The sequence below is a fragment of the Dromiciops gliroides genome, chromosome 1, assembly GCF_019393635.1.
Source record: "Dromiciops gliroides isolate mDroGli1 chromosome 1, mDroGli1.pri, whole genome shotgun sequence".
NCBI lineage: Eukaryota > Metazoa > Chordata > Mammalia > Microbiotheria > Microbiotheriidae > Dromiciops > Dromiciops gliroides.
The window spans coordinates 623,998,283-624,023,764 of record NC_057861.1 but is presented as its reverse complement, the minus strand read 5'-3'; the positions used below and the strand labels follow the sequence as shown (position 1 = coordinate 624,023,764).

Below are 25,482 nucleotides of genomic sequence, written 5' to 3'. Positions count from 1 at the left end.
TGGAGGTGTCCTTTACCTCGTGAAGGAAGACTCTTCAGTCAGGTCATAGTGACTGGGTGTCTGCTTTCTTCCCATCAGCCCTGCTAAGTATGGAGAGGCTCATTACCAGATGGTGGGCTACTAAGAATGAATTTTGGGGGTCGGGCACCAGAATTCGTGAAGGCCTCAGGGGGAGGACATAATGGTCTCTATTTTATGGAGAGAAGGTGCACTGATTCCGCTGTAATCACAGATCTCTGAACATGCTCTTGAATAAACTGAAGTGCTAGACTTGTATTCTTCCACACCACTAGGCTTTTTTGCCATCTCTCATTAACATCATTTTTATTGCCTACCAAAGTTTGAAAAAAAAAAAAAAGCGTGCAAGTTCTAATTGTGGTTTTCGGGGAAAAAATACCTAGGGATAGGGACATGTGCTTGCACAGGGAGAGGTCAGCCCCTCCTCCGCAGCTCCTCCTTTAGGCAAGTTGTCTTGGAGACGGGAAGCGCTCTAATGACTTGCCCAGGCTCACGCAGCCAGGATATGTCTTTTGTGAACCCAAGTCTTCCTGACTGGGAAACCCTTACACAAAGATTCTTCTTGGGAAGTACTTATTTTTTAAAACTTTTATTTTCATATTTTTTGGCTATATTTCCAGCTTATTGTTAGCATTTAGTTGCCAACCTTCCTAATCTGCAGACAGCCCACTTAGGTTAATGTTCCTTTTTTTCCATTGCCATATAGTTATCACATCATTTACAAGATAGCAGTTTTCCTAAAACAGTTATATTGATTATCAGAAGCTTTTGGGGAAATGTTCTTGTCTGTTTGTGCTATCAGTAACAACTTGTATTTATATATTGCTTGATATTTATTACCTGTTTGATCCTCACAACAAATCTGTGAAGTAGTGTAAGTAGTAGTCTATCCAATTTTTTTTTAATTTTATTTTTTTTATTTTTTAAATTAAAAAAAATTTTTTTTTGGTGAGGTGATTGGGGTCACACAGTGACTTGCCTAGGGTCACAGCTAGTAAGTGTTAAGTGTCTGAGGCCGGATTTGAACTCAGGTCCTCCTGACTCCAGGGCTGGTGCTCTATCCACTGCACCACCTAGCTGCCCTCTAGTCTATCCATTTTATAGAAGAGGGAATTGAAGCTTAGGGAAAGGAAATACCTTAGCCTAGGTTATACCAATGGTTAATAATAAAGCTAGGGCTTGAACCCTAACTTCCTGACTACAGGGCAAGTGCTTGTTTTACAACACCACATTGCCAACTTCTGGCTTCCAAGACCAACCCACTTAACCAGCATCTTTTTATATAAAACCCAAAAACCTGGTTGAGTTACCTCTAGAAACATTATCTTCCAAATTTGCTTACCTAGTTCTAAGCATGAGTTCTGCAAAAGCTTTATAATACTTTCTCACTTGGTAAGCATGCCCTTGGCTTCTGTGGGCAAATCTCAAACAAATCAGTGAGAATGTGCGACAATAGGGAAATACAGGATCTGTTTTTCTAAATAACGTTGGAAGTGTATTGGTGGTTTACCTTTGGGGCTGAAGGATACCTCTTTTGTACTTGAAAACCACCAAAATGTTGACAAAGCATTCAGGCCATATTTCTTTGTATAAAAGCTTGGTATTTTGTTTGTTGCCCATAGCCTTTACATACATCATTAGCGTGTGCTTAAAATATTGCACGTGAGTACCAGCTGTTGTAAATGGGCAGTTATTTTAAGTCTCTGCCCTCCCCTGTAATCCTTTGTAAATTTTAATTTATATAAATAATCACAGCTGTGTAAAGATGATACTCCCTGCCTCATAGGTAGCTCCAGTAAGCCCCCTATAACTAGAGGTAATCAAGTTAGAAAATGGATGATCACCTATTTCTTAAACGTGTTCCTCATCCAGTGGGCAGGTCACACAGCTTGCTATCATACAGTGCAGTTTAGAATCAGCCATGGTACTTCTTGCAAAGGATTATGGAATTGAGATGTTTTGTTTTTCCATTTGGCTAAGTATGCAGAGAACACATTTGGGTCTGGGGTAAATCATCAAGTGTTTAACGTTTGTGTGCTTAGAAATATCTAGAGTGGATGATGCATTCCTTACAAGGTACTTAGTCTTGCTGAAGAGATGTCTTACACACATCCAAACATTATATCCAAAACATCCCAAACATTATATGATCGACATGCCAAAATATTTCGTATAGTTAATAAGTGCAAAAGTTATTCAGAGAATGGAAATAAAACTTTGGATTGAAGTAGACAGAGGAAGTTTTGTGTACCTTAGACCCTGAAGAATGGCTATGGTTTTACTAGAAGGTTAGGATGGGGAAGAGGTTCTAAGGAATATGAAAATGGTGTGAGCTAAAAGCTCAGGGTATTTGAGTTAATGTTTAATTTGTATTTTGAACCTTTCTATTTAGTATAAGAAATGCAATAAGAGGGGGCAGCTAGATGGTGCAGTGGATAAAGCACTGACCCAGTGGACCTGAGTTCAAATTCAGCCTCAGACACTTAACACTAGCTGTGTGACCCTGGGCAAGTCACTTAACCCTCATTGCCCCACAAAAAAAAAAAAAGAAGAAGAAAGAAAGAAAAGAAATGTAATAAGAAATATAAACCAATTGTCATCTTTCTTCCTGTACTGATCTATATATAGACTATTGTCCCAAAAGGAAAATTTTTTGAAAGGCAAAATGTAGGGGTCACACAGTTTGTGTACATACTGATTAGAGGGGGAAATGTGGCCTATATTTGGACCAGTGCTGTATTATACTGTTAAAAAGTCATGTCATCTCAAAATCTTAAATTTTGTGGCTGTTTTGTATATTGTTAGAAGTCTCTTTAGAAACTATCTTTGTGAACCAGTGTCAAGTTTGCATGAGACTTGATCGGTCCAGATGAGCCCCAGTTGTTTGTTTGGTCTTTGCAACAACTGCTTTGCTCAGTTCAAAGCTTTAGACAAGGCCAGCTACAATAAATGGTATATAATGAGGATGTTCCATTACTGAATTAGTCAGTACTGTTTTCCTGGAGTTGCTGCATATTGGAAGGGAGACAAATGGCCTCTTTGAAGTCCTTCAGTTAGTTGCTTTTAAGAACCAGTGTTAATTTGCTCTGGTATTGAGGCCATCTTCCTTTGGGAGGCCTTTAAGGAAGAACAAACTGATGACCAGGTAAAGCATTCCATCCTCTCTGTGTTTTGATTTTTGTTTCCTTTTCAGATTGGATTTAAGGTGTCATGCTTCCAAAAATTTTCAAAGTTCAGACGTTAGAAGGACCCATTTTCTCACGTCAGATGTTATGTTATAAGGATGTTAGATGCTCATTGTGCTAGTAAGCAAAGATATGTTTTACTCGCAAGCTTTAAAAGTGGTTTCCCCTACCCTCTCTCCAGCCCCCAACACACACAAAAGAGGCTTAGGTGCCTTCTAGCTGTGAAATGCATGGGAGCAGTTATTAGGAAGCCCTAGGTGTGACCCAAGTTCCCATTTATGCCATTAAAAAATAACTCAATCCAAAAATATCTAAGCTTTGTGAGCAGGATCCTAGAGCCTCTGCTAAACTAGGGCATCAGCCACAACAGGCATATTCTAGGACTTATGAAAAATTGCTAAGTTCATAACAAGGGCTAGCTCAGAAGGAAAGTGGATTTTTTTTTTTACATTCTTTTGGACAAATAGGGAGCTGAGAAAATACTACACCTCAAAATTTTACATAGTGTTTTGAAATTGATTTATCTGCTTCCTTGCTTCTTTGTTGTTTACTCCTGTTTCAATTCTGCTTTTCTCACATGAGTACTTAAAGAGTTGCATTTGATGAACCTTTCAGTTTTAATTTGACAAATATTTTCTCCGTCTCCTTGAATTTTGGGGGAAAGTGACGAGTTAAGTTCCTTAGGGGAGAAGACAAATCCTGAGAAAATAAATTTTTGTAAAATTTATAAAAGAAATCAGGACAGGGACAGCTGTAACCTTGCCTGACTTTTGTCTTGGCCTCATTGACTAAGATGTACCAGTGTCTTTGAAACATGATTTAAAACATTTTTTATTTTACAAAAAGGTAGTTTATAGTAGACCCTGTAACCACAAAACCCTTCTCCAATCTGCATGTATAGTCTTTATTTTTGCTGTATGAAGAAGTTACGGAGTTTTGTGAGAAGGTGACCCGTGTGAGTATGACGACTCCAAAGACTGGTGATCACTAAGGCTCCCAGAGGTAGTTTAGTTGTTCTGTGCGTGATGGAAAACAGAAGGATTTCTATTGAAAAGTTGTTTTCTCTTTGCTTCATTTTTCAGCCAACTCTTTCTGTTACAAATTGTGAAATATCCCTCGGGCAACTACTTCTCCACACCAGCTTTTGAATAACAGAACACACTCTTATATGTTGACTAATTGTATTCCTGTGCCATGGCTATTGACTAAATTTTGCTATCTTTTCTCCCCTCTCTCCCTCCACTAATCCCTTCTCTGTACTTGCTTCATGGTGCATGCTGAACCAGAGTGAAGATGAGGAGACGGATTACGATATGAATGACTCAGATTAAGTGTAAATGTAATGGTGAGCTCTAGCTGCTCTAGAAATTCCCCCAAATGCCTCACCTCTTGATGGTCCAGAAATACCTCCTCACCCTTAACCCAAACTTCCCCTTTAGCTAGTGCTGCTGGTATGTTTGTTCAGTTGTAGTTTGCCTGTGTAACTAGTGTTCCTTAGAGTGGTAGAGCTGACTGATAGTAGGTCCTATGTAGTGAGCTATCCTAAGTGTGTCTTTCCTACTGTAGTTACTTGTTGAAAGTACATAGTCTATTTTAGCACTAAATAGCACTGGTTGTTACGGTAGCTGGAAGTGAGATTTCTAATGTCATGTTACAGAGCTCTCCTTTCGTCTATTTTGTTCAACATTCTCATTAGTCGCATGGGTGGAGGCTTAACATGCTATCTGATAGAATGTGAAGATCAGCTAATACATTGAATGGCAGGATCCAAAGATCTCAGCAACTTGGAACAAGGGGCTGACTCCGAGATGCAATTTAATAAGCATAAATGTAAAATTCCACACGTTGGCTAAAATAATCAGCTGTTCAAATACAGTTTGGGGAGATGTGTCTGGCTGTTTGTGTAAAGAATTGGAAATGTTAGGTGGACTGCAGGCTCAGGGTAAATCAACTGTGTGATCTTGGGCTATATTAGGAGATATACAGGCCAGAGTAAAGCACACAGCTGTCTCATTGCACTCTTCCATGATGAGACCATGTCTGGAGTGTTGTGTTTAGTTATGGGTGCTAACATTTTAAGAACATTGACAAACTAGAATGTGTCGGGGGTGGAGGTAACCAGGATGGTGAGGGGAATAGGAAATGATTATTGAAATTCCTGAGGATATTTAACTTTGAGCAGAGAAAACTTAACTTGGATTTGGGAGAGGCCTGGTAGACTGGAACATTAATGTTTGTTTTTTATGACATTAACAACATTAATATTTTCAGATACAGGGTGTCTCAAAAGTCTTAGTTCAGCTTAAAAGCTTAAAATTATTTGAGCTATTAAAGCTTAAAACCACACTAAGACTTTTGAAACACTCTGTATTTAAAGGCCTGTAACATAGGAAATTGATTAGATTTATTCTTCTAAATTCCAGAAGAAAGAACTCTGACTAATGAGTAGAAGATATGAAGAGACAGAATTCAGATCAATATGCTTAGGAAGAACTTCCCTAATACTGCACAATCGCTTCTGGTTAATATCCATTCCAACAGGATTTGTTGTGAAAATAGTTTCAGATTCAGGAAATAGAGCTTTTCAGTAGTTTAATTTCAAAAGTCAACAATTTGACCGTACATAGCCAAACATTCACTCCCTGGTTGCAGTAGATGATTGTGGCAGTGTTTATCAGAAAGCTCAGGTTAACAAAACTTATTAACCAGTGTTCTGTGTTCTCATTTAACATATCAAAAACTTGATGCTCCCAAAATATTAGTATGGATTGCTTTAAAAGTAATAGCATAGTTGGAAGTTTTGCCTTGAAGCTGAAAGCTGAGAGTAGTGTCATAAATCCCCTCTGGGGCTTATTATGGTGGCCCAGAAACACAGCCAGTGTGTTAGAAAATGAAATGATAATAAAGAAAATCCGATGGGTGCTTTTTCTGGTAACCAGAGTTCTAGGGCATCTGGGTTTATAAATGCTGTAAGAATTAGAGCTGGAGGTGGTGATGATGAAAAAGGGTCATCTCAGCTCTTAAAATGTGGGGGTGATCTTAGCAGCAGGCTAAGTTTAGCCAGCCAAGGAGTTTCCTTCCTTAGAGGGTCAAGCCTACCTTTGAAGATGGATAGGTGTCCTTTGCAAGTAGGTGTATGTGAATTTATGTGTCAAGCCCTAATGTGACATGTTTTCACGTATGATCCTCTGCAGCCATCCCCGTGACTGTCAGATAGTATTGCGTTACAGAGAAAGGTATCTCCAGGACTGTTCTAACCAGAGAATATATAAAAAGAAAACTTCAACTCAGGGTATAACGAGGAGGGCATAAGTGACTAGTCAGAGAAAAGGGATGGTATGAGCATTTATATACATCCTGCTGTGTGCCGGACACTGTGCTAAGTGCTTTACAAATATTTCATTTGATCCCAGTTAGTCAGTAAACATTTATTAAGTGCCTGCCATGTACCAGGAACTGCTGCATTAGGCTCTGGGGATGCTAATGATAAAAGATAGTCCCTGCCTTCAAGGAGCTCAGAGCCTGATAGGGGAAGGTAACATAGGCAAAGAAGCTTCACAGGGAGGTTGGGAGATGGGGACCTAGCTCAGGAAGTGGGAACGATGATGTATTGAGGAGTACAGCAGGGTGGAAAATGAAGAGGTGGCTAACCTGGACACCCTCCTTAGATGGAGGTCCACCCTCTCTAGTCAGAAGTGGGGCGGGGCTGCCGGGACAGGGGTGTACTGAGGAGGTCTCATTGTCAGGGGTGATAGGTATGATCTTTTAGGGTAATGAGGTTTGGGAGAGCATGAAGTCCAGAGGAGAACAACGGGGGTACAAAATGAAGACATGGCTGCTGGCTCTCTCTTTCTCTCTCTCTCTAAGTCTTTAAGATTCTGAATTTAAATCCCTCACACTCCTCAAAGTAAGCATCTTCTGCTCACAGCAAAACAGATGATTTTTATATGAAACTGTAAATCTCCATTTCATGTGTCTTGTTTTATTTATTTTTTAAATAGATTTCTTTCCAAACTTTCCTGCTTGCTTGTCTATACTTCCTTTCTGAACTTCCTTCTGGTACTCTGTGCATTTAAAAAAATGTTTCAGTGATGGGCTTCTTTTTTGCATCCCTCTGAGTAAAACACACACACACACACACACACACACACACACACACACACACACACACACACACACACACACACACACACACACACTCTTGTTAATTCCACTTCCATCCCCCCCAGTGTAGTAAGTCAAATTAATCTACTCAGGGGCCATGTCCAAAACCATGTTTCTTTCTGTACCCTGCTTCCATCCCCTTTCTTTCAGGAGGTGCATGGAGGAAGGGGGGCAGGCATCCTCCTGTCTTTCAGTTTGTTTGTTTTTACAACAGTGTTGTCTTTAGAGAGGCTGTTCTCATTCTGCTCACTTTACTTTGCATCAGTCACACTATCCAGATTTCTCTGAAAGCATCTTTCATTATTTCTGTTACAACATTCCATTTTATTTATATACTACAGTTTATTAAGCTGTTCCCTAGCTGACAAACTCCTCACTTTGATTCCCACTCTTTGCTTTTCTTTTTAACTCCTCTTTTTAATACCCCCTTCAGAATCAAGGAAGTTTGTTTTGTTTGTGATGATTTCCTCCATTTTGTCCTGCCCCATCCCTACTTGTTGAGTTTAGTGCATTTTTACACCAAGCTCTGTATGTGTATGTGTGTTTGTGTTCAATACTCTTGTTGTTTCACATATGAACGAGACTTATTTGATGCTACCTCCTTTGGCCCCCCTGCCCCCCTTCCTCCATGTTTGTATACTCCTTTTCTCAGACCCTTCAATTATAAGAAATATCAAGTTCTACTCTCTTCTTTCTCCTTTCTATACTACTGAATTCCTTTTACCTTCCCTTTTCTTTCTCCTCTTAGGGCCCTCAGAACAGTATCAGTACACCCCTACATCTTATGTTTTTTTTTTTAATTTAACTCCCTTAATATCTTTTAAAGATAGTGATTCTGAAGTGGCATATATTTCTTCTCTCCCTATATTTGAATGTTAGCACTGCATTATTATACAGATCCTTAAAGTAAATTTGCCTTTCTAGGTTTCTCTGGACTCTTGGATTTGTATTTTTGAAGATCCTACTAAACTCTGGTCTTTTCACCCAAAATTCTTGAAAGTCAGTCCTTTATTCCATCAAGTCTATTTCTTCTTCTTCCCCCCATCCCCCCACCCCCCCTCCGTTTTTTCCCCTGCAGTTAACTTCTCAGGGTAAGTTATTCTTAGTTGTATTCCAAAAACTCCTCTCCTTTATGGTAGATGCTCTTGCATCTTATGTGATCATTAGTTCCTTCATTCTTGAACTCCTTTCTAGATGTTTGTAGTGTATTTTCTTTAATATGGAAGCTCTAGATCTTGACTATGGCATTCCTGAGTTTTTTTTTTCTTTTGGGGTTTCTTTCTGGAGGTTATTGGTAAGTTCTTATCTTCACTTCACCCTCTGGTTCTTATAGATCTGGTCAGTTTTCATTTATGATTTTCAGAAATACTGTGTTATAGCTTTTTTAAAAATTATAAAAGTATTTTATTATTTTCCAGTTACATGTAGAGATAGTTTTCAACATTTGTTTTTATAAGATTTCTAGTTTCAAATTTTTCTCCTTCCATTTCCCCCCTCCCCAAAACAGCAAGTAATCTGATAGAGGTTATATATGTACAATCACATTAAACATATTTCTGCATTAGTCATGCTGTGAAAGAATCAGAGCAAAAAGGAAAAACCTCAAAAAAGAAAAACAGCAGCACCAAAAACCAAAGAAATAGTATGGTTCAATCTGCATCCATATTCCACAGTTCTTTTTTTTCTGGATTTGGAGAGCATTTTCCATCATGAGTCCCTTGGAACTATCTTGTACCGTTGTATTGCTGAGAAGAGACAGGTCTATCACAATTGATCAACACACAGTGTTGTTGATACTGTGTACAATGTTCTCCTGGTTCTGCTTATCTCACTCATCATCAGTTCATGCAAGTCCTTCCAGGTGTCTCTGAAATCTGCCTGCTCATTGTTTCTTTGTGTTATAGCTTTTTAAGAAATACGGATTTCGAGGAGTCCGGTGTTTCTTTTTTTTTTTCCCCGAGTCTATGGGGGATTAAGTGACTTGCCCATTGTCACACAGCCAGTAAGTGTCAAGTGTCTGAGGCTGGATTTGAACTCAGGTACTCCTGAATCCAGGGCCAGTGCTTTATCCACTGCGCCACCTCCGGTGTTTCTTAAAGTGATCTCAGCCTATTTTCCAAGTAATTTTTTTATATCTTATAATTTCCTTTTATTTTTCAGTCCTTTGATTTTGTTCTAATATTTATTGCTATTTCATGGAGTCATTGATTTCTGTTTGATCTGTTGTAGTAATCAGGGAGTCTGTTACTTGGAGAAGGCATATTATCATTTTTTTCTTTCAAGCTATTTATTCTCCTATTTTTTTTTCCTCCAGAGCTTTTATTCCATTTTAAAAACTCTTTTGCTTCATTTTTTTTAACTATTCATGCAGTCCTTATGGAAAAACTTGTTTCCTTTGCTTTCAGTTATTATGGAGTTACTTTCTCTTGGCCTGGATTTTTGAGCATCTCTGTATCTACAGAAAGTTCTTTTATTGATTGGTCGGTGCCTTCTTTAGCTTACTCATCTTTACAGCTTCAGTTCCTGAATTAAGACTTTGTGCCAGACTGAGGATCTGCCCCCTGCTATACTTTTTGGTGGGGTAGTCAGCCCTACTTGGTCTCACTCTAGGTTACTTGGTCCACTGATCTCTACTTCCTGAAGTTAGAGCCCCCTGGAAATTTGAGATTGATAATGCTGGTTCTTCAGAACTTTGAATGGAGTGTCAGAGCAGAAGTTAGGTTAGGGACCTGAGAGCCCCTGGGAGTCCCTGGGCTTCTGGCACTCAATGTTGCCTTGCCTGCCCTTGTCTGCCTCTTTCCCAGTATTCCAACATCATCACTGAGAGTTTCAAATCACCCTGGTGATTTCTGACCATCCTGGGACTTTTTCAGGGGAGCTGCTGCTCTGGCTGCCTCTGGACACAGAGCCCTGTGTAATCCATGTATATTTGGCCCTTCTTTTGTTTGAGGGGCATTCTGACTTGTTTTCTTGATCCAGTCGGTGGGCTTCTGAAGTAAACTTTTTGAGTCCCTCTGGACTGGAAGATGCCACTTTCTGTAGTGTCTCATTGACTTTCTTTGTCTGGGCCAAGAAGACTGCTTGGCCAGATTGATAACTTTATTTATTATATTTAAGGTAAGTGGGCTTTGCCTCTCTTCAGAAGCCTTCTTAATTCAATTCACCACGTGTTTATTAAGTACCCGCTATATGCAGAAAATGGCTCATTGTGGGGAAAAGTCAAAAATAACTAAAATATAGTCCTCTGTGGAAGGTACATAAAAGAAGTACTCCCAAAACATGACACTATGTCTGAGGAAGGAAGGATTATTTTCAGATGGGAGAATCAGTGATGGCTTTGCCAAGGAAAGAGCATTTGAGCTGGGTCTTTCTGAAAGACGGATAAGAGTTGGCCAGAGATTGTTGGGATATGCTCCTGATAAAGGAACTAGTGTAAGGAAAGATATAGAGGTGGGAAAACATGGCATTTATGGAATCAGAGATACTTCTTTGTTTTATTTGTCCAGTCCATGTCCTACCCCAAACAAAGGCAAAATCAAAGTAGGATGAACAGTCCAATTTACCTAAAGTGAGTGTATGGGATGGGGATAGTGTGAGAGAAGGTGGCAGTGTTATTTAACATGACAACATATTTTTGGAGTGCCTTGACTGTTAGGCTTTATCTTTTAGGCCAGTGGTGTCAGACTCAAATAGAACAGGGCCACTCAACCCTACATAATGATCCCTGCTGGGTGCATATTGGCTTAGAAAACCATATTTTGACATTATTTATGTTTTGTTGTGTTTTCATTTGTTTGCCAGCCCTAGGGAGTGTTTTTGTGTTTCTGTTTTAGGCAGTAGGGAACCAGTGAAGGCTTTGAGCAGAAGAGTGCATGAAAGTAGGGGCAGCTAGGTGGCGAAGTGGATAACTGCATTGGCTCTGAAGTCAAGAGGACCTGAGTTCAAATCTCATCTCAGACAATTACTGTAGCTGTGTGATCCTGGGCAAGTCTAAGAACCCCAATTCCCTTAAACACCCGGGGCCATCTCCAGTTGTCCTGATAGGTATCTTGCCACTGGACCCAGATGGCTCTGGAGGAAAGAGTGAGATTGGTGACCTTGAATAGCCTCCCTCACTTAAATTCAGTTCAGTGCAAGTCATGACATGGGGTGATGTCATGGTCTTCTTTGAGAACTAAGGACAAACAACAAAAGCATGAAAGGAATTCCAAGAAAGCAAATTAGCCAATAACTTGAGTATTCAAGGGAAAAGCCTTTCTGATCTAGATCTTTAAATGTAGCATGTTTGCTAATTATTTTTACTTTTGGTCTACACAGTCTGAAACATTTTTCCATTTTCAGTAAATGAGGAAATTCTGGATCTGACTTTACCTCATAAGTATTACTTATTTAAGCAGCCATTTACTTAGGGGAACTAACTTTGCCAGCAAATTGTAAAAACTGCTGACTTGATGAATTTTATTGTTTTGTGTTCCTCACAGGGACTTGACGAAAAGTGTAGCTAGTAATAAGGCTACTAGTCAAGCTGCAAAGTTCCATCACCCTGTTTCAGGGCATTAAAGCTTCCTCAGGGTCGGGTTAGCCTCAGGTGTGGGAGTGAATCCACAGCTGAAACACCTGATGGCTGGTTGTCATAGTGCAGCCACCACCCTCACCTGGCACACACCCACACACTCATTCCTTCACTTCACCTGCCTCTTGAATGAAATCAGAGCAGATAGTAAATCAGGCTGTCCTGTGGGAAAGAAAGTCGACCCGTTGTCTTTGACAGGGGTGCTTAACAGAACTGAGGTTTCAAAGTTGTGGCTTTCCATGCAGTATAAGAAAGGACAAGGCCTATCCTCAAATGCAGAGGACGGCCTCAGCTGCTCAGGTGGGGTAGGTAATTTGTATGATTGCATTGTTCCCTCTCAGTAAGGGAGGCACATAGGTGGGTTGTGAAATGTCTGCTCCTATATCATAAAAGAAGGAATGCCCCGTTTTGGGTAGTACCTTGCACAAGAGGAGTGGGATAAGAGCTTGCCCAGTGGTTTGAGGTTTTCCAATTAGCCTAAGATGACCTGAAAGGAGAGTCCGGAGATGCATGGTCGGTATCATAGGATCATACATTTATAGCTGGAAGAGACATTAGAAGCCACTGAATCCAGTCCTGTCTTTTCGGTGATGAAGGAATTGAGGCACAGAAAGGGTAAATGACTTGCCATGGGTCACCCAGCTAGTTAGTGTCAGAGGAAGGATTTGAGTTCTAAGGCCTGCATGTTATCCATGCTACCGCTTAGGATATTTCTGGGTCAGTGAAATGGCAGGTGAGGTTTTAGAAATGTTATCAGGAAGTCTGAAATTGTATTCTCTATCATTGTGTTGAAGTGTAAAGATAACAGGATGTTTTTGTAGCACTGAATTCATGAAGCACTTCCTTCACAACAGTCCTCAGAGGTAGGTAGTGAAGTTGTTATTCTCTCCATGTTACAGCTAAAGAAACTAAAGATCAGGGAAATGGAATGACTGGGCTGGTGCATGCTGAGTCAGAGTAGCATGTCTGATGTTCTTTCTACTTGACAAGGTATTTCTCAAGATGATCTAGGCCTTTTCATTTTATTTTCTGACCTGTTGCCTTCATTCCTTCATGTTTTTGTTCTGTCATGAGCGGCTTTATAGTAATTGAGTAAACAGTGTCTGTGCTATGCAATATATTAGCAAGGCATGCATTTGCAGAACAAATTGGGTCCAGGGCCCCTTTAGTAGACACAAGAACCCTGAAGAGAGATTTACAAAGGTTTTTAATGGAAAAGTATAGTTATGGTTTCAGGGACTTTCCAGAGTTTGGGGACTCTGGTTGCATTATTTGCATCCTGCAAAACAGTTATTAATATAGTGATAAATGACTTCCCTGAAATTACAAGACTTAGTTCAGCAGCAGCTTAGTCCAGTTGGCAGTGATATAAAATGAAGTCAGTTTGGTTTTCTCAATTTGTATAAACTAATCTATAAGATTTTTAAGCTCGTCTCTGGGACTAGACTAGAACAAGCTTTCATGCAGCAACTATTTACAAAGGGTGGCTACCAAGCCATTTCCCTGCAGCCAAAAGCATCGAGAAGAGGGATTCCATCAGGGGTCATCTGGGGTAGGTGGTTGTGTTTCTGCCAGAACTTGCTGAATTTGATAAATGCTAATTTTGATTTCTCCTGATTGATTAATGTAAAATCAACAAAACTGATCATAGCACAGGCCCTTCCTTGTGAAGCTATAATAATGTCTAAGATCATATAATTTTGTAAGACCATTTGTGCTAATGAATCTTCTTCAATTTGGAGGGAGATTTAACTCACTTATGGCTTCGGTGAGTTTCTCAGTTTCAAGTGAGAGGTTCCTAGCAGCCTGCTCCAATGCAAAGACCCCAACATATGGAATTAGGAACCAGAGGAGCTCCATCCCCTTTCCATGTAGTTTTTCAAGGTTTTGTATTGTAGCCACATTCCCATTAGCTAGGCTCTTTTCTCTCTCTCCCTCCCCCAACCCCATCTCCGTCTCCCCCTCCCTCTTTCTCTCTTACATTTAAACCACCATGCCTCCAAGTTTCAAGCAGATTTCTTTCCCACTAGTCCTGTATTGTTATTAAAAATTGACACTGGTCAGGCCAAATAGGCACCCCCACATGTCCTAAATCAATTAAGGGGAAGGGAAAAATAAGCCTTATCACCACAGACAGAACTGTCCATGAGTCATTAGTACCGAAGGGGCTTCAGATGGAGTGGATAGCCATTTTGTGGGTAGTTTAAGTGGACCTGACCACCCTGGCAACATCTTAGCAAGGTGAAAGCCAGTACCTCAAGAGCCTGCATTGACGCTGCCAGCTGTGAAGCCACTAAAGGTCAAGTTGCCAAGAAAAACATAATTTGGCATGGTCTTGTTATGAGAGACGGTGCTTACACCTGTGTAGTGACACACAGAAAAGAATCTTCTTTAATGACATTGGGGACCTGGGCAGTTCTAGTGCAATTCATTACATCACCCAGAATAGGCGTTGTCCTCAGGGCAGCTCTGAAAGGATTTCTCCCAGAAGATCTGCTCCTATGCTTCCAAGTCACTTGCAAAGATTCCAAGAGTATTCTACTAAAATCTGCCAGTAACAAGACTTAATATAGTTAATATAACCTTCCGAATTTGCTTTTCCAATAACTTGTTCATTTGGCAAGAACTAACTCAGCTACAGGGATCTAACCCTTACGAACAAAACCATAAGAACAACAACAAATTACACCAGGCAGCTAGCTGGCACAGTGGATAGAGTGCCAAGCTTGGAGTCAGGAAGACTTATTTTCATTGAGTTCAAATATGGCTCCAGATATTTACTAGCTTTGTGACCCTTGGCAAGTCACCTGACCCTGTTTGTCTCAGTTTCCTCATCTGTAAAATGAGCTAGAGAAGGAAATGACAAGCCATTCTAGTATCTTTGCCAAGAAAACTCCAACGGGGGTCACAAAGAGTTGGTTATGACTGGACAACAACAGCAAATTCACCTGAAACAGTGTCATCCGCAGGCTGAAGGAAGAGGAGCTGTCCTGTAAACAAGCCCTCCTTTCCCTTAATGTTATCATACAGATACTTCCAAATGGGGGAAATTATTAATTCAATTTTATATGTAAAAATCATAATTAAATTTTGGGATTTGTCACTAAAACATACTTATTAGAAAAACTAATCCCCCCAAAAAAAAATTAAAAGAAAAACTAATCCCATTAGAAACATTTGGAACCCAATCATATGTGGATTGCTGGATTACTTTCCCAAAGTTTGCTACTCCATTAAATTTTTAAAAACCCTTTTATATATTTGTTCTATCTCCTGTTTTTAGGGCATACATATTCTCCTCATGTCATCTTGAAGGAATGAGGTACTTTAAGGATCTAGTCTTCTACATAAATATATAACTGTTAGCAAGGGAATGGGAAACCCAAGAACTCATTTGCCTAGTTATGTGGGATATGGAGTTGATCACAAATAAAGGTTAGCAACAGTAAGATCTTTCGTACTTGCATCCCATTATGGTAACTCAGATGTTTTAGTATCAATCTATTCAGCGACAAACTTCTGCTGTTTACCTGTCCTGATTGTAGGAATTTTCTATGAAAGGAAGAGAGGGATATGGTTACTATAGTATCAAGACTGTTCCATCAAGGGCACAGTTTGATCTGACACAAGTCCTAACGGGGGAAAACTCCCTTAGTTTGTTTGATTCCAGGCAAGAATCAGGCTTAACAGTTCCTGTTCAAAAAGGAAATATGATGGGGAAATTGAGTCAAGAGGCCCCTTACCTTTGCCAAGACTGTCTCCTCAACTTTTCCCAGGAGCAGATATCTACCTATAGCAGTCCTCAGGCCGTATTCCCCTTTGGTCAGCACGTGGCATTTCCCTCGAATGGTAGACTATTGGCCTTATGACAAGTCATATAATCATCCCTGAAACGAAAATTTAGAACAATATCAGATTATGGTCCCATGAGATTTTACCTCAATTAACAAAATTTCAGTGACCACAGTTTAGGGCTAGGATATTATTATTCCATTCTTTTCTCGGTAATAGTTAAAAATGATTACATCTATAAGAATACTTAATCTATCCTTCATTTATACATTGAGAATAATCACTTTCTAGAGTTTCACATATCCAGTGAATAATTGACTCAAAACCCCCAGGAAATTTATTGGCTCTTCTTAGTTTCCAGAGTAGTAGGCTTCCACCAGTCGAGGATGACCATGGATCAGCGCCTTGAAGAGCCACAGGTTACAGCGTGGCTGTGTAGTCCGATACGGGAGCCACAGCTCCTGCTGCAATGAGGAGGACATCGGAAGACTGTGCTCTCTGTTGCCTGTTCATTCCTGTGTCTCATTTGTTTTTCTTCCTCCTGAGCTTGAAGGCCCACCTCAGCTGCGCACAAACTGCTCCTGAGTACTGAACTCCATCGGGCGCGATCCTTGGCCATCTCCTCCCAGTTGTCAATGTCTATTCCCAGAGCCCTCAAGTCTTGCTTGCATACATCTCTGTAGCCAAGCTAGGGGTATCCAGCAGGTCTTTGGCCTGAGGCTAACTCACCATAGAGTAGGTCTTTAGGAATGCATCCATCTTGGCATGCGGTGCACATGACCAAGCCAGCGCAGCTGTCTTTGTTTCAGTAGTGTGTAGATGCTCGGAAGTTGCTCTCGTTGGAGCACTTCTGTGTTGGTGATCCTATCTGACCAAGATATGCCAGAGTAACACATCTGTATTGCCTATTAACCCCAAAGGCAAAATGAAATCTCTGGATCTAAAACCTGTTGTTAGTTAAGTTGGTTCAAAGATTTAACTTTACTATATACTAATTATTAACAGGTAGAGTTTCATAATTTTCATTAGTGGTAGCCAAATGATCTTAGAAGAAACTCTTTACTGTAAGCAAACCTTTAAATTTTCCCAGGAACCTCTCAGATAAGGCTAAGTTAAGAGGTCTGTGGTAATTTTCTCCAAACAGTAAGTTATTATTATCCACTTTAAAGCAAATAGATCCCCTTAAATATTTAACAGTTTTCAAGCATTTTACTGCATTATTTTAACAGCTCAGTTCATATTTTAACAACATCCAAATTTAAAGAGAAGTTGCTTTTATAACTATATTTCTGATACGATGCTTTATCAAATTTCATAATGTAAGAAAATTCAGAAACATAACACATGCAATAATAGGAATTTGAAACATGAAACAAAAACTTAGTACTAGTCAGATGATGTCAATTCAGTCAGATGCATTTCCAAATTATCTTACATAGGAAATCATTCATCTTTGGCATTTTATGCCAATCACATCTAAAACCCAGAATAGAGGTATCCAGTCCCATGAGAGAAATAATAATAATAAATGAGGAATACTTAACATTTATTCCAGGCATTGTGTTTAGCACTTTACAATCATGTGATCCTTGCAACCACCCTGGGAAGTAGGTGCTATTATTATTGTCCCTCTACAGATTAGGAAACTGGAGGTCAACAGAGGCATGGGAACTGGTGTGTTCAGCACACCAGGAGTGTAGAATCTATAATAGCCAGTAACAGCTTAGGCAGAACCTTTCATTTGCCATCTACACAAGGAGGGCTATGCAGCCACTAAGCCAGGATACTGAACTTGCCACACGGATGATGCTTAATAATCTCCTTTTGCTGCATATCCTCAGCATCAAGGACAAATGAGCTCCCAACTTTCCTCCAAGAAATGGTACACTATCATCAGTGTCCAACCCTACGCACTTTGGGCCTTGTTCCAAATTCATCAGGGTCTATGGACTTTAGCAGTAGAAGCTCCATACCAGTGTTTACTCCTGGCCAGTGAAGATTGAGAAACACTGGATAAGACACTACCATGTATATCTCTGTACCTGGCGGAAACACAAATCCTTCATCAGGAGCTGCAGGACCTGGACACCAGCAGTTGATTCAACAAATGTTGGTGGGCCCTTGCTGGGGCAAATCCTCAGATATTACTGAATCCATAAGTCAGATTCAGCAGCAACTGGATTGGAACAGCTCAGCTCAGTGGGCTTTTTGAACAGTGAAACAAACTTAGGAGCTTTATTAATAGTAGCAGGAGGAGATGTCAGTGTAATTATCAAAAGGTTATTGGGCTCCAGGTTATCAGAGCAAAATTTCTGTGTCTTAAAAATATAACTTTTTAAAATAATGTTTTAATTCTTTAAAATACCTGCTTTATTTCATTTTGACTTGGAATTTTGTCCTGTCATAAAACTAAGCTGATAGAATGCATTTTGAGATGGAATACAGTAATTTATGTTTTATTTTCAAACAGTGGTTATCAACGTTTTTGCTCTTTGTTCTATATTTATTGTGATTTTTGGAAACAAAAATCAGTTTTTACAGTGGACGAACAGTTTTTGTCCTATAACTGTTCGATTTCATAATAATATTTTATGTAGAAGAAACAAATTATTTGTGGTCCGGTATTGCTTTTTGTAACTTAGATGTGTATTTTTGTTAGCAAAGTGTGCTGTAAGATTTATGCCTCTTACGGTTTTTATTTCATTTGTATAACAAATGTCTATTTGAAACTGCATTTTGAGAAACATATATTACAGTAGGAATAACTGAACAAGACTCATGTATGAAGACAGATACTTTCCTGATTGTGTAGAATCTTACAACAACTTTGATAAACATCTCCCAGTAAAAGTGCACTTTAGGCAAGTTATTTAAAATATAGCAAAAATTACGATCCTGGATAATTCTTCAAGTACATGTTTAATTGTACAGAACCCTACACCGTAACATCTCAACCTTCACAGTTTTGCTGCAAATTCTTAATTAGTCTTTAGTGCAGACCGAAGAAGCACTGTCATCTCAGACAGCACTTTTGCCTAAGGCTTTTTAACTTTACAGTAGCTATTTCAACATGTTTTATGATTTATACTTAGAAACATTGCTTTTACTCTGAGTTGGTGATATTTTCATTTTTAACCAAAGAAAATATTATCTTTTGGATTTAGGTAATGGTATCTTTTGGGTTTATCAGATATTTCTCTGGTGCACAGATAATATATGAATTGAAAGTGAAAAAAGAGAGGTTATGAGATTAACTAGTACAGTCATGGATCTGATATCTTGGGTCTTCCCACTGGCCAGGCTTCAGATCCCATTATTCTGTCATTCTTTGTAACTTGGAAGAACAGCATAAATTAGTGAATAATATATTCTATTTTAGACAGTAGATCATAGATAATCAGACACTTCAGTCTTTTAATTTAACCATAGCAATAAATGCAGGGAATTATATTTACCCATATTCACCTAACAACTCACTAGTTGTAATTTCTTCTTACTGAGATTAGTCTAAGCTTGATTAAAAAACAAACAACCCCAGAAAACCCTCAGACAATTGTCAAATGACAGTCCCCTCCTTATGTAAAACACCCTATGAAATTGCATAGGCTATTGGTATTGAAATATGTAATGTTTTAAAGGCCAGAAATGCTTTTGATAGCAGAGATTAGGTTAGGATTTATGGATGGTGCTGCTTGTCTAAATGCAATGTAGTTTCTATTTTTCCTAGGGGTAGCTCTTCACATTTAAATGTCCAAGAGATTGTGTGTGTGTGTGTGTGTGTGTGTGTGTGTGTGTGTGTGTGTGTGTGTTGAATAACCCTAGAAAGTTTGGGACACTGTGCTGTCCACTTTGTGGGCTTTCATAATACGACAGTGATTGTAGCTGTGAGAAATAATGTAATATGCTTTCTTGCTAGTGATTTAGTAGCTCTCTAAGCTCCAGCTTAGGAACTCCTAATAGATAGTTTCTTGAAGATATTGGAGACACACTGTCCACCATTCCTTTACTTCCTTTAAGTATTTTATTTGGCTCTATAAGAAGCTCAGTGAACTTGGTTGCCTTCCAAGGGACTGAGCCACTGAGTGCTTTGCCCTCTGAAGACAAGCCCTCAAGCTTATTGTGAAGTTTTTTCTGACTTCTGTGTTTGTTATTATCTTTCAGATTTTGCAAGAGAGGGGCTCCAGGATGTGAAGAAGACCACAGTATTGAGAGCTGAAGAATTTTCACTTTTTTTTCCTCCCAAAATACAAGGAATTGCCATGTTGAAGAAGCTTGGCTGTGAGAAGAAACCTGCTTTAGACAATTTTCTCTTGAGATCTGGGTTTGAATTTGAATCTCTTTTGGGGGCCACTGAGGTAGTGTGAGACAGAATTGACTGACTGAGAGAGTGTGAAATCACTCCTTGGCAGAATGCACAGAGAACATGTGTGTTCAGCCTGCTGCTGGCACATGGCAGGACTGGCCCTGGGTGGAACAAGCAGGCACCCTGAATTCTTCCCAGGTCTGTTTGTGCAGGACTAAGGCAGAAAGATCCTATAGTGATTGGTGTGAAGTGATTTTTTTTAACCTTTCTTTTTTTTTTTCCCCTTTGGTATTAATCATTGAGGATAGTTTAAAGGACAATGTACTTGGTGCTACATATTACAACCCTTAAATGCAGATGTTTGGGGCCTTTACTGTTAGAAAATGCTTGGCAGCCCCAATTTACTGTCTTACACTGTTTGGTCACCCCATCCAAGCTTTCGGAGATCAAATGATATCAGAATGTAATATGTTCAACACCTGGCAGCAGGAACATACAAGTGAGAGGCTGGCTGGGTTCAGCCATCCAGTCTTTATTGCATGCATTTAGTTGGGAACTTACTTTTCCCTACAAAGTGAAGCTCCTAATAAGAGAAGATTCTTTTTGCCGCTACTTCCTGAAGACCTCTTACCTTAGTAACTAATTCTTCTAACAAAAAGTAAGCTTCCATTGTTGGATTAGGAAAAAACCCAATTTCTTAATATGTACTTTCCAGTTAAGAAAACTTTGTATTCTCTTTCCTTCTCTCCCCCCCCCCCCCCCCCCCGCGCCTTTTTAAAGTATAGCTCATTTAACAGATGTTCCTGTTTTTACTTTGTAGAAATGCCTAAAAGTGTTGAGAATTTTTTGGGTTTGGTTAAATGATCTAATGAGAGGTCCAAGCTTTGCCTGAAATTATATAGACTGGTTGGTGGGCATTGCTGACCTCTATCAATGCGTCTGCTGTCCTAGCGATCTCCATTGGGATGGGGGAGGTATTTTGCACAGATTTTTCGCCTGATTTCTTGAGTTTAAAATCTGGATTGAATTGAAAATTCAGGATGTTTACAGTGCATCATATGTCTCTCTCTTCCTCTTTCATTTTCTTTATAAAACTATGCAGTTCTCTCTAGAATAATAGGGATGTTTGAGACTCACACAAAACCAGGACAGGATATGCTAGCCTTACATGAGACTGGAGCTATTAGTGTTCTATCTGTTAGCATGCCTTTTAAACAGATTGAACTCAAATAGTAATGCAAACCTAGTTTTCTAAAGCTCTATTTGCTAAGGTAGAGGTGAGAGTATCTAGAGTGAGCCAATGCTTTGCTCCTGATTGACAACTGTTTCAAAGGGGAGGTAGAAGAAAACTGACCCTCAGGATTGCTGACATTAACACTTTGAGGATGTTTAGAATTTTAAGGCTTTTAAAATTGTTGCATTTCAAAATATTTCCTGAAAGGTTGCCTCCACCCCCTTCCTCTTGCCAGTGACATGTTCAACGAAGTTCTTGAGCATCGAGGACTTACCTCCCTTTTTATAAAGTTTGTTGTATGTTATTGTTTAAAAAAAAAAAGGTTTGGCTTAAACTATTTGTAAAAAAACAAAAACAAAAATATTTCTTACAAAGCAGATTTAGTAACAGGCTAAATGATTTTTTTTTCCCACTCAGCTGAGGCATGAAAGGATTTGTAGTATGTTTTTCCACTTGGACATGCTCTCTGTAGGAAGCTGCTAGCTGTTTAGCATCCATTTGATTAGTGATATTGAGAAGAAAGATTTGTGGTGTGTTTGGTTTTTTTTTTTTAAAGATATTGAGACTTAATTAACTAAAATTTATTCTAAAGGGGATATTTATACTTTTATACTTTTTTAGGTATCCATATTTTATCAGCTTAAAGTTTAATGCCTAAGTTTCCCCCTGAAAATAGCAAATAATAGTGTGTATTTACAGATAAGCATAACAGCTGTTAGTGTCTTAAACTGCATCTAAAAGTCTCTGCTGCCAAAGTCCCTGGGTAAGCATCTGGGGCTAGAGATTGATTACGTTGAGCTCCAGATGTTGTCTAGGGTATCCTGTGCCCCCGTCACAGCATTGGTTTTGCTCTTGTGAGCCATGCAGAGTAAGCTCAGCGTTCTATTTCTTGGCTTGGTTTTATTTGCCTTAGGGAGCAAGGGTCATGGTTCCCAGGAGTAAGGATCGAGTTGTGCCTGCCTCTTGTCATCCACATTCCAATCACTGCACAGCAACTGTAGTGTGATTTTTCAGGATTGGTTATTGCCAGTCAACCTGAAAGAGAAAGAGAGAGCACTAGGAAGAAAGCATGAAGATTTCTTGGAAGTAGAATTGGCAGAGTAGTCCAGAACTGAAGCATTTCCTTTACAGAGGGACTTTATACTGGAATACTTTGCCATTGTTCATTTGCTTCTCCCGATGGGCATGGCCTGCCTTTTTGCCTCCATTCCCCCATTTGGGTGGGGAAAGGAGCAGCATTTTAAAATGAAATTTTACTGATACCTCATAAAGTTATTATTGTTATGTCTGTCTCTTTCTTTGGCTAAAAATAAAAAGGATTATAATGATGATTTCCCAAGTTTCATGGGAAATTTCTAGACAACTCATTTGAAGGGAGGGGGGAACTTCTAATTTCCCTTAGCAAAGCATTCTCATGGTCTGTGATGTCAGACCTTAGGCTAGGCTTAGTTCTCCCCTAGAATTCCCAGGGACCTCCTGTAATTGCTGTTTGATTCCTTGTATTTTCGAAGTCTTGTATCTGAGACCAGGTACAGATGGCTGCCTCCAGAGGAGGCCTGCCGCGTGTAGCTGGCTCATCATTCTAAAGACTGTTAGGATTTCCACACCTGCCACTGTCTCCAAGTCAGAAGAGTATTATGCTATGGGAATGCTGGCGTCTGGTCTGCATTGGTTAAGCCTCCCTGTCTAGTTGTGGGTAAGAGCAGTTTACCATAGATTCCTTTCCCCCAGATCTCCTCTGAAATTATATAAATTCTCATTCAGTGCATTCTGTAGAGACTAACAGAAAAGCTACTTCAGGAAATTCTCTAGCATCTGTCGAAAGAGTTTTCCTAAAATTCCATGAAAAACCAGTTAGCTTCTAGCTTTCCTCCCAGTATCAGAGTACAGATGCGACCTCTAAGAGTCTAGGGTATTTCTCCTAGAGTTGCTGGTCAAATCTTGTTGCTCCTTTAATTTTCTTAATTGATTCTTATTATTGTCCAGTACAGTAGTGGAAGGGTCAGAGCTTGAACTATAGAACTGCTGCAACTGCAACTTGAGAAGAATGGGAGTTTAAGATGTGCTCCTGATTGCTCTATAGTGAATTCTTTATTTTCTGGCCCTAATTACACAGAAGCTGAAGTCAGAACAGGTGAGAGGGAGGAGGGGAACAAAAAGCTGAGCATTTCTAGAGAGGGAGATGTCAGCCTCTATCAGTTCTGGGACTTAACTCGGGAATGCACTGGCCGTTATTTCAGTCTGTTCCCCATTTTCCAGAAACCCCTTGGAAAAGCAAAAGGGTTAATCCTTTGATCATGTTTTGAAATAGGGACTCACTCCTGGGTCCGAAGAACATTCAGAAAAACAGTTATCATCACTGTCCCCACGTTAGGGTTTACTTGCTGGCTAATACCAGTCTCCAGTGACTGACTTCCTCAACGGCAGTGGCCTGTTGGGTCTGACTGCCCTGGCAACGTCTTTGGCCTTTTCTCCTGACTGGGACTACAAAGGGCTAATTCTGCACCATTGGGGGGTTCTTTTAGTTGTTGTTTCATTTTTGTTGTTATCTGTCCTAAGGAACTCGCACTTTTACTGCAGTGGAAAATGCTAAGGGCTAACACCTTCCAGGTCTGTCTTTGGGGACTGTGTGTCTGTCTGTCTACAATTAGAAATGGTGCTCAAACTTATTTTGAAAGAGTAGCTGCTGCCTTTAAAAACAAACAAACAAACAAACAAAACCCAATAACTTTGGATCAGATGCACATGCCCTTGGGGAAGGCTAGGTCTCCATAGGGTCTGATTTATTGATGCCACTGTCCTTGGGTCATGTGGGGGAATCTCTTTGCCTTCTTCCCTCTCTGTCCCTCTCTTTTCCTCTTTCCTTACCCTCCATTTCTGAGTATCTGTGTTACTTCAACCTGTTCGAATTTCAGGTGATAGGCGAGAAGATTGGGGTGATGCCTTCCCCCTTCCCTCCAATCCCTTCTGATTGACTGAACCAATCCTGGAACCTCCAGCTTGGCTTTGAGCTCTGAGCTGCTCCTTTGGACTTAGTACTTTGGCCCTGTTGCTACTAGAGGTGCCACCGCGGGGTGATTGGTCTGAAACAATAACCAATTTCAAGGTACCTTCCCTTGAAGGCCTGAATTGTAATGATGATAGGGGCCGGGCACTTTCTTTTTCTTTACTTGGTACTCTGTCTCTGTTTTGGAGATCTGACCAAGATGCTTATGCACAAGTTCGGCCCTGACTAGTAGAGCAGTGGTTCCCTAAGGATATGGACCATTTCCTTGGTTCGGCCCATGGGGACACTGGAAAAGGGATGTAAATGTTTCTGACTACTCTTTTATTTCCTTTCCCAAAGGCTACTGAGCTGCTGCTCCTAGACAAGACTGCTCAGTTAAGACTTGTCTTCATTTGGGCTGGACTTGAGTTCCAGGGGCCTGGATTTGAAGGCTCTTCCCATGGGCCTCCCAGTCTTCTTCAAGTGCTCCCATTTTCTCATTAGTTTGCCAGGGAGAAAAATATCCATTTGGCTGTGTTTTCAGTGCCCACTACCTTCCTGAGGTTATGTCTGTGATGCTTTATTTCTCTAGCAAATTAGCAATAAGTCTTCATTTCACTCTCTTTAAAGTGTTCTTATTGCAGCAGAGCTTGGAGCCAAGAGTGGGCTCTAGCTCCTGGACTTTCAAGTTGCATCAAGGTTAAACTTAGCAGCAGCAAAGTGCACATGGAAAGTTGTATCCAAGCAGCCCACCCAGAGGTGTCTGGGAGGGAACCTTACCTGGGGCTTCCTCCTTCATCCAAAGAGGGAAGGTGGCTGCCCATTGTTTCCAGAACAAATATATGACAAAATGTGTGGGTGTTTTTTAACCTCCTTTTCATAACACTAAGCTTATTGTGAATTGTAAATTGCATGAAATAAACCTGTTTTCCCTTTTAAAACTTTGGTTTGATCTGAAAATATTTTCGGTCCATCTCTTGTGTTTCTCCTTGTGTTTACTCATCGAGCCCTTCTGAGCACCTGCCACTTGTTCAGCACTGTTCTGAGCACCATGGGGAATATTGAAGAAGTGAGACCGTGCCCTCACATTGTCTTTTAGCCTAGTTTGGAAGATGGACATGGGAAACAGTGAGCAATAAACTTCATAGAAAACTTGGTGAATTGTCCAGACCTGTGATTTAATTATGCCTTCCCCCAATGAAGATCAACAACTGTTGTATGAGTTAA

General features: G+C 39.9%; 1 protein-coding gene across 2 annotated transcripts in view; it reads left to right on the top strand.

Moving 5' to 3' along the window:
- KCTD5 (potassium channel tetramerization domain containing 5) overlaps positions 1 to 25,196 on the top strand; it is a 93,983-nt gene extending 68,787 nt beyond the window's left edge. For both annotated transcript variants that reach the window (XM_043969895.1, XM_043969905.1), the window contains one exon: positions 19,894 to 25,196. In XM_043969895.1, the coding sequence (XP_043825830.1) occupies positions 19,894 to 19,923 (30 nt within the window). In that variant the 3' untranslated portion in view covers positions 19,924 to 25,196. The remainder of the gene's footprint in view (positions 1 to 19,893) is intronic.
- Positions 25,197 to 25,482: the final 286 nt, after the last annotated feature.